Source organism: Myotis davidii, unplaced genomic scaffold (genome assembly GCF_000327345.1).
Source record: "Myotis davidii unplaced genomic scaffold, ASM32734v1 scaffold395, whole genome shotgun sequence".
NCBI lineage: Eukaryota > Metazoa > Chordata > Mammalia > Chiroptera > Vespertilionidae > Myotis > Myotis davidii.
Window position 1 is genome coordinate 1,351,617 of NW_006287904.1, and position 10,220 is coordinate 1,361,836.

Here is a 10,220-nt window from a genome sequence, read left to right on the forward strand (position 1 = left end):
TTTTTAATAAATACTTAGCTTTAGAACAATTATTTTCATTATTGACATCACTTCACTTTAAAGTTTTATTCTTCTTTGCATGACTGCATAGTCAGGATAAATTTCTTGTATAAATTTTGAGCAAGAAAAACCCAGTGAATTTATATTATATGTATTTTATTAACTTTTAATTTAGGACAGAACATTTTCATTCAATTTACTACATTTTCTGGGAGGTTATTATAGTCTGTGGCTAAGAATTGGAAATTATAACTTTGCTTACAGTATAGTCTTGATTTAATTTTCTAAGATCTGATTAAGTAGAAAGAAGTTTACAGGGGTGACCATCATCAAAATTTCAGTGCAAAGTACATTTTGTAATGGAATAAGAATCACCTTTAAGCAAACACCCTCTTCACTGATAGATTTGTGTAAATTTTCAACTAATAAACTGAAAAAAGCAACATACACAAAAATAATCTGTAGTACCGGGACTTGAATTTATACAAATATGCGTCTTGGACTATGAGTGATACTCATAGTACCTTAGTACCTTATTCCAGAATGAAGTAGGAGGAAAATAAAACACCTGCATGAGTTCTAACCAAAGGATAACACTCATTCTTCTTGTTTATGTAGACCAATCCCTCTGGAAAAGGCCATGATAATATTGCATCATTCAAAAAAGATTTAGCTTAAACATATTGCCCACCTCATGACTCAGCAATCCTAATCCCAAGAGAAGTGAGTGTGTATGTCCAACAAAGGACATGTTTAATAATGCAACTTTATTCAGAATAACCCAGCCATGGGCAAACTACGGCCCGCGGGCCTGATCCGACCCGTTTGAAATGAATAAAACTTAAAAAAAAAAAAAAAGACAGTACCCTTTTATGTAATGATGTTTACTTTGAATTTATATTAGTTCACACAAACACTCCATGCTTTTGTTCCGGCCCTCCAGTCCAGTTTAAGAACCTATTGTGGCCCTCGAGTCAAAAAGTTTGCCCACCCCTGGAATAACCCCTAATTAGAAACATTCCAAAGGTTATTAAGTTCAAGAATAAGAAAATTAAATTAATGCTTTAGAAGTCCAAATAGTGATTACTTTTTTTTATAGGCACGGAGCGGGGAGAGCAGTTATTGACTGGGAAGAGGTTTGAGGGATCCTTCTGAGGAAGCTCTATATTTTGATACTAGAGGCCCGGTGCACATAATTTGTGTGTGGGGGGCGGGCATGCCTCAGCCCAGCCTGCGCCCTCTCGCGATCCCGGAGCCCTTGGGGGACGGCTGACCGATGGCTTAGGCAGGAGAGACTCCCCAGCCTTAAGCTCGGCTCTGGGCTTCTGGCTGAGCAGCTCTCCCCCCTATGGGAGCGCACTGACTACCAGGGGCAGCTCCTGCATTGGTCGTCTGCCCCCTGTGGTCAATGCGCATCAGAGTGACTGGTTGTTCCAATGTTTGGTCTATTTGAATATTAGCCATTTATTATATAGTATGGGTGATAATTACATAGGTATGCACATATGTAAAATTTATTGGGATATACAGTATGAACATGGTATAATTTTTTAGTGAGAAAATGAAATTTTAATTAACCTTAACTTGAGAATAGGAGCTCAAATTACTCATTGACTTTATGAATTTATATAGCCTTCAGCCTGAAATGGTAGAGCCTTCCTGATGGTTGGCACATTATGTGGAAGGCATTGGCTTTTGGAAAATACTTTGGAATTTTTTAAAAAGTCTCTTACTAGTAACAAGTTCCTCCTTGGGCTAATAAATTATATGCTCCTCATCCTGTTTTTACTTTAGAGCAAGCTTTATGCCAGATATTGGCACTAGCTTTTCACAGACTTCATTTGATTCTATAAACTTACTCTGCCTAATAATATAATTCCTCAAATATGTTTTCATCCATCAACTATGGATTTTCTAATATGTGATGATATTGACAATGAATTTGTCTCATTTCCCATAACTATAATTACTATAATTAAATTTTAAATCATGATACATTTCTCTAAATTGTTGATATATAGTGGCTAGTTAGCATTAGCTATAATTTCTAAATATGACTATTAAATCATTTGGTTGGTATTATCAATTTAAAAACAATTAACTCTTTTATGAGATGTCTGTTTTTAGATTTGGTTTATAATATGGTATAAAATACTTAGTTCAGTCTCCTGCGAACATTTTCTTTTCTGAAGTGTTACAAGAGAGCTTGTCTTTCCAGTTGCTCTGTATGCCATCAGCGCTGTCTACTTTGCTGGAGTGATGGTGCGGCTGATGTTGACTTTGACTCCCGTCGTTTGTATGCTGTCTGCAATTGCCTTCTCTAATGTTTTTGAGCACTATTTGGGGGATGACATGAAAAGGGAAAACCCACCTGTGGAGGACAGCAGTGATGAGGATGACAAAAGAAACCCAGGAAATTTGTATGATAAGGTGGGGAATCTAAGGCCTTTAAAATTTTCATGTGCTTCATTTTTCTACCACAGTAAGAACTATTAATATTAAGAAATGTGATTAAATAGGATTTAGACAAACTGACATTTGTAGTTGGTCTCTATTGTTTGCCTAAAACTTTGAATCCTGCTTGGTCTTTTAGGTAAGAATAAGGAAGTAGAATGCAACCAGAGTAGGAATTCTCATTTCATTTTGGTCAAGTTTTATCTAAAATCCCTCTATTTTTGAGAGCAAAAACATAGTGGCCTACTAACTTACATAACATTGAGCATTATAAACCCCATTGAAACCATGTGCACAAACACTTATCTTTGAGGTCCATGTTCAGTGTAAACTTGAAACCTTTTTTTTTTGTTTTTGTTTTTGTTTTGTTTTGTTTTGTTTTGGTGTACTGGATGACACTCCAGTGAACTGAGTCACCCAGCAAGGGCATTTAATTTACTTTTACTTTTAACCTGTCGGATTAAGTAAAGAACAAGGTCATATTTGGTGCAAATGTGGAAAAGACTTGTAAGAATTGGAACACTAATACTTACCTGACAGGGGAGATACCGTGATCAGGAAGGTGGTTTTCCCAGGGCAAGGCTTATCCACTGTACTCTGGATGTGCTGACCCCTGCAGTTCCCCCAAATGTGGGAGATTTGACGGCATAATTTGTGGTAATGGGGGACTGCATTCCCATTCTCCCCTGAAAAAAATATAAAAAAGGTATTAGAGCGCTTGTCTTGGATGACATACTAAACTTCATTTGAATATTAACTAGGTTTTTAAATACCAGTAAGCAATGAAATTTTCCAGGATAAGTATTAACTTTGAAAAGCTTTCCTTACTACATAGGCCCAATATAATTCATACAGATTTATTTTAATACAGCACATACCTACTTTTGTGTTTGTGGTTATGTTTTATTTTATGGTTTCTTAACTAGCCTAGCAATGTAGAACTTATGACTGTTCAGTTTTCTGTTCTGGTTTTTTGATGGTGGTTGTTGTAGTTTTAAAAATGTAATCTTAATTTTAATATGTCTGTTGGTTTGGGGGTTTGGAAATTGGAAGGTTGATTCTGATAGCGCTGTTTTTGTCTTATACTAAAGTTCTACATAGTCTGGATTACAGTTGGACAGTTTCGTTTTCAGAATGAGGAATTTGGATTTTGTAAGAAAAGCTTGCTAGAATGAGGTCATTTGGTTATCTCCTTTGTACATACATAAAACATAAGGATACTCGGTTTGACAGCAGCTTCTTACTGGAGATATTTTGGTCTGTGACCAGCTCCTAAATTGGGTATAGTTCCAGGAAACCACCTCATTCACATTTAGTTTGAGAATCTACCTTGCTAATTTTTAGAAAATTTATCACTCACTCAAGAATACCTGATGGTTATACATTTTTTTTCCTCAGAGGATTAAATTGACAGATTAACATTCTCCCAACTTTTCTTGAATGTCTCAATGAAACCAGTGAAATGATGAATTTGTCTAACCAGTTTTTTGTATCTTCAGGCAGGTAAAGTGAGGAAGCATGTAACTGAACAGGAAAAAACTGAAGAGGGATTAGGTCCTAATATAAAAAGCATTGTCACCATGTTGATGCTGATGCTATTGATGATGTTTGCAGTCCACTGTACCTGGGTCACAAGCAATGCCTATTCTAGTCCAAGTGTGGTCCTGGCCTCTTACAATCATGATGGGTAAGAAAATAACTTGGCTACAAAATGATGTTATACCTATGCCTTTTTTTCTGTCTCAGTGGTTAAGAATTAAAAAATAGAATGTTTGTGATGCTCTGCATTTGAATCTACCATGTTTTCCATACAGCCTTTCTTCTCACCCTCCCCTCCCACCACATGTGGGTAGTAATCATTGTATTTCATGCTCTTGTCTAGAATGTCTTTGCATTCATAACATGTATATTAGTTTTTCTCAAAATGTGGTCCTTGGACATATAATAAGTTCTCACTTAACATCATAGATAGGATCTGTGACTAAACAAAACAACATATAATGAAACCAACTTTACCATAGGCTAAATGAACAAGAGTTCTATTCCTATAACATTGATGAGACATAACATAAGGATTGTTATTCAAGGACTTGCTATTCAGCAACATCATTACCAGGAAGCCTGTTAGAAATGCAAATTCTTGACCCCTCGGAAAGCCTATTGAATCAGAAACCTAGAGGTGGAGCTCAGCAATCTCTGATTTAATAAGCCCTCTAGGTGGTTATGATGCAGCTGAAATTGAAGAAGAGGTCATTTATATATTGCCACACCAGATCCTGCTTCATTTGGGTGCTTGTTAGACTTGCAAAATATCAGGCCCCACCCCAGAACTACTAAATCAGAATCTGTTTCTTTACAAGATACCCAGGAGATTTGCATGCATATTAAAGTTTAAAAAGCATTAGCTCTTCACTGATCTCCTTCCAACCCCTATTTTCTGAGGCTTTTAAAGACTGCCCTTAGAATGTGAGATTAATTCAATGGTTGAACCCCTCAAGATTTTAAGTTACTCTCTTCACATTTATAAGATCTCATTTAAAAGAATATTGTGATTCTTTTCAGCACCAGGAATATCTTAGATGATTTTAGAGAAGCTTACTTTTGGCTAAGGCAAAATACAGATGAACATGCCCGAGTGATGTCTTGGTGGGATTATGGCTATCAGATAGCCGGAATGGCTAATAGAACTACTTTGGTGGATAATAATACCTGGAATAACAGCCACATAGCACTGGTAAGAATTCAATAAACAATAGATCAAAGTTATAAATTTTTATTACTTAGCAATCAGGCTTTACTTGTAATTAAGAAGGCTAAATGGAGGTGAATGTACTCTTTGCTTGCAGAATTCTCAAAATTTCTCTTTATACAATTCATTCCATAAAGTGGGTTCAGGTTGTACATATTTACTTATTTAAGTATCATTCAGAATTGTAAGCTGATTTCTGGCAGATCTCATATCTTATGAGAATTAGGCAAAATCTGAAACTTTTTTTTATTTTTTCCAACACCAAAAATCTGAAACTTTTAAAACACTAAATTTGACTTGTATTTTTCATTTTATAAATTAAGATAGTTATTTGCAAATATGTAAAAGAAATGCAGTGTGTTCAGGGAATGTTCACTCTGTTAACCAATTTACATAAATTAAGATAATCATCTCTCTGTTTTTTAAAGATTTTAAATCAATAATGGATATTAACCAAATGAGTTTTACTTGTAATAGTGTTACAGCTAATTATCAAATGTCTGGCAGACTAAGGAGAAGAATATATTTGTGCTGGCTAGATTGGTAGTCATACGTGGCTTTGAGGTAATGAGAAGTTCTATTTCTTTTAAGCTTGCCTGTTTTTATACTAAAATGTTAATTTCATGAAATGATTAGCAAAATATTAAAACGTATTCTGATTTTGACATTTCTGCTATACCTTATAGGGAGTGAGGTGCTTCTAAATCTCAGTAAATTTGTTCAATTCATAGCAAATCATTTCTTTAAAAAGAATTCCAGGTAAATCAGATTCTTGACATTCCTTCATAAGGTAAAAATGTGCATTTATTTCTTTTTTAGCATATTATGGAGCTAAGTATACACATTCTCATTTTTTTCTGTAGGTGGGAAAAGCTATGTCTTCAAATGAAACAGCAGCCTATAAAATCATGAGGAGTCTGGATGTAGATTATGTTTTGGTTATTTTTGGAGGGGTTATTGGCTATTCTGGTGATGACATCAACAAGTTCCTCTGGATGGTTAGGATAGCTGAAGGGGAACATCCAAAAGACATTCGGGTAAGGAACGGTTAGTTCAGGTGTTTTAAGACAGCTCACAGGTCCAAGTAATTCTCTTATTTTGCTACCTGCATAGTATTTGTTTTCATTATTTTATTCCCAAGTTTAGACTCTCACTCTGAATTTACTATGAAGATACTATAAGCACTTTCCCAATTTTAAACCTTTTGAAATTTGTACTTGATATTTCTGTTCTCCAAAGCAATCTTTTGTCAAGACTTTTGCTTTGACTCCTTCACAGCCTTTGCAGTTCTGCCCTTTCTTTCCATTTCCATTGTTTCCACTCTGTTACTGACCCTTATGATCATAAACCTGAAATAGAACAGTGACCTTGAAATTGCTATCCACCGCTTGCGTCTGTAGACGCTTGTGGCATACAAATGGTTAAATGATGAAGGCCCTTTAGATTCCCTCTCCCAGCCTAACATGACATCGATCATGTCACTTTACAGTTTAAAAGCCTTTGATTGATTAAGGAAAAGGGCCTTAAAACCAAAGACAGACATCAGAACTAAAACCCTGCCACTGTCAGCTTGGTGCTATGAGCAAGTTATTTTTCACCAATCAGTATTACATGCTTTGAGCACTAGGTCTTGTTCTAGGTTCTGGTAGTATGATGGTGATTAAGGCAGCCTCAGATTATCACTAATGGGTATGCCAAGAATAATTCATTTGTAATGCTGTTTTGAGACTTTGTAGTAATGTAGGTGAAGCCTCAGCCTAGTGGCTGGTACGTAATAATCTCTGTAATTAGGTCATGGTATAAAATCCAAGCTCCTTAATACACTTTGCTTTGCTGGCCTCTTGTCCCTCTATCATCTTTTCCCCTGACTCTGTCAGTCTACTTTACTCAGTCAGTCTTTTCAGGCTGTCTTGAAACTTGCCCTGTGGTTTCTTTCCTTGACTCATCTAACACATGGTGTTTATACTCTTCTCTCTTCTGGGATAGCTTCCCTATCACAGACTTGTCCCCCCTCTAGAAGTTCTGCTGTAGTATATCCATGTGTACTCACCATCAAAATCACACACAGCTTGTTTTGTAGGTAGATTCTATCATATCTCTCCCACTCAGTTGTGAGCTCTTAGAAGATGGGCACCCAGCAAGTGGTTTAACCAGTTAACTGTCACGATATTTTTTAATTTAAAATAAAAAGATCCGCCACTTGCGTCTGTAGACACTTACGGCGTACAAATGGTTAAATGATGAAGGCCCAAAAGATGAGATTGAGATTCACCACTGATCCAGAGTAAAAGAACCTTTTGGGAGAATTTATGCATGTGTGTCATGTAAAGCCCCACATTTCCTGTTTAAGTGTAAATGCTGTAACATTTCCCCTAAACTGATTAATAAATATTTCCTTGTATTACACTAATCTTGATTTAATTTTTCAGTATGTGATTTTCATTTGTATTTCCTTTAGCAGTGTTAATATTATGACATGTGATGGATCCAGATATATGCTTTGAACATTTATATAGAAATTCTAAATTTCTGTGCTTTTTATAGTCAGTATTTTTTTTTAAATATATTTTATTGATTCTCTACTGAGAGGAAGGGAGAGGGACAGAGAATCAGAAACATCGATGAGATCGATCATCCGCCTCCTGCACCCCCCCACTGGGGATGTGCCCGCAACCAAGGTACATGCCCCTGACCGGAATTGAACCTGGGACCCTTCAGTCCGCAGGCCGATGCTCTATCCACTGAGCCAAACCGGTCAGGGCAATTTATTCAGTATTTTTAAAGTTTGTGAGTAGGTAATACAGTAACATGGTTCAAAAGTAAAATGTAAAGGACTATACAGTATAGCTTTACCAACCTCCACCACTCCCCCTGAGAAGAAAAAAAGCCCATGGCAATCACTTATTATTTTCTTACGCTTCTTGTTCAAGCAGATATAGTAGCAAAATATACACCCTGTTCTTGCTTTTTAAAAAAGTTTCACTATATATCTTAGTAATTTTTCTATATTAGAATATGGAGAGCTGTTTTCATTCTTTTTTTTTTCACTTTGACACAGTGTATTCCATTGTGTGTGTGCATTCATGATTTATTTAACCTGTGCCTATTGACGGACATTTAGGTTGTTTTCAGTTTTTAGTCTCATAAACAGTGGTACAGTAAGTAACTTTTATACTCATTACTTTGCCCATGTACAAGTGTCTTTGTAGGGTAAATTCCTAAACTAGGAATTTCTATTTATAGTGCCAGATTGGCCTTTGTTAGAGGTTAATTTATAAATTTTATAGATCCCAATAAAATTACTATAGGAATTTTTTAAACACTCCCCAACTAAAGAACTGACTTTAGAGTACATATGAAAAAATAAAGACCAATTAAAGAAAATGAAAATGAGTAATTGTGGTGAGGATGGGGCATTTGGAGAGAGAGTGAATCTACCTGGTATTAAAACTATGGTGTTGGTACCATTCTTTTGAATTATTGAGGTTTTTATGTCATGGTTATAATCTGGTGGGATTAATTGCCTTTCCTTACTCCAACAAATAGTATTGTTCTTTTTCTGTGTTTTCTTAGATAATCTTGTTTATTTTTTATAAATGGTTTCTAGACTCAGCTTTTTAAAAACACTCAAGATAATTTTGGGCTTTTTTAAGGGATCACATTAAATTTATAAATTAATCCTCTGATAGAATATTTATTTGATATGTAACTAAATATGGCTTTCTGAATATACCCTAAAAGCTGGTTTATGGGAAAATAGAGGGACCTGTAAATTTAACTGACATGCACTATTGATTTTTTTTTGTAGGAAAGTGACTATTTTACCCCACAAGGAGAATTTCGTGTAGACAAAGCAGGATCCCCCACTTTATTGAATTGCCTTATGTATAAAATGTCATATTACCGATTTGGGGAAATGCAGGTTAGTTACATTAGTTTTACTGTAATCTTTTCTTAAGGGAATATTTTAAAAGTGGTCTTGTTTGCCTCCAAAAAAGGATAATGATGTTTGGTTGTGCTATAAAGAAAGAAGTGCTTATCTAAAATTCCCCAACATGCACCTCCATTAAATTTAGATTTCTGAAACTTAAATGTGAAAAATTAGGAAAAAAATTTAGATCAAAGATTTCCTTCCAGAATATTAATTACCACTAAGGCTCAAATCCAACCTTTGCTTTCTTTTTGACCTCATGCTTTTTGAAGGCATTTTTCTTCCACCTTAGGAAACTGTGTGTTTTTTGTTTTATTCTCCCTTTCTCCCCGCCCCCCCTTCTCCTCCCTTCTCCTCTCCCACACTCTCTAAAAATCAATGGAAAAAATATCCTCGGTGAGGATTAACAACAACAAAAGTTTATCAGCAGTTTTAAGCCGTGCTTCCACCATGTCTTCATTTTGATGCCTTCCCTACTCAAGAATAATACATGTTTAAGACATGAAGTATAACTTTTCTTTTGTATAGATATACATGCACAAATCCCTCATTAGAATAGATTGTTTTTGTTTTAAAGTTGAATTCACTTATGCTCTGTGTCAGCATAAATGTAGTCTGAGAATTTAAAATCTTCTCTCTTCCCCCCAGTTTTTCCTTTCTTAATTCCTCATAAATCTTCCCTTGGTTTGGCCTTTTTATCTTTATAGTTCCCACTTTTGGGATGTAGTATGCTTGTGCATTTATTTGACAAATAATACTGGGAAATAAAGCTACATTGAATGAGATAAGGTCATCATACAGCTTATATCCTGGTGGAAGATACAGGTAATTTTTAAAATAAAGACAAACTTTTACTGAAGAGTAAAAGATAAGGAAAACAACAGAGGAGACTTTTCTACAACCAATTTCAAGACAATATTTGGAGGTTTTATAAGTCATTACTAATCCTATATAATAAAAGCCTAATATGCAAATTGACTGAATGGTGGAATGACCAGTCGGTGGGGGGTGGGGCCAGTGAGTGGGCAGCTCCAGGCCAGCCAAGGCAGGTGCCAGTGGGCAAAGGGAGGGGATGGAAATGGGGGG

The 10,220-nt window shown here is 35.6% G+C and overlaps 1 protein-coding gene across 2 annotated transcripts in view; it reads left to right on the forward strand.

Moving 5' to 3' along the window:
- STT3B (STT3B, subunit of the oligosaccharyltransferase complex (catalytic)) overlaps positions 1-10,220 on the forward strand; it is a 47,312-nt gene that overhangs the window by 29,377 nt on the left and 7,715 nt on the right. For both annotated transcript variants that reach the window (XM_006759590.2, XM_015561256.1), the window contains 6 exons: positions 1,438-1,443; positions 2,219-2,430; positions 3,954-4,141; positions 5,017-5,188; positions 6,067-6,240; positions 9,012-9,125. In XM_006759590.2, coding sequence (XP_006759653.1) covers positions 1,438-1,443; positions 2,219-2,430; positions 3,954-4,141; positions 5,017-5,188; positions 6,067-6,240; positions 9,012-9,125 — 866 coding nt within the window. The remainder of the gene's footprint in view (positions 1-1,437; positions 1,444-2,218; positions 2,431-3,953; positions 4,142-5,016; positions 5,189-6,066; positions 6,241-9,011; positions 9,126-10,220) is intronic.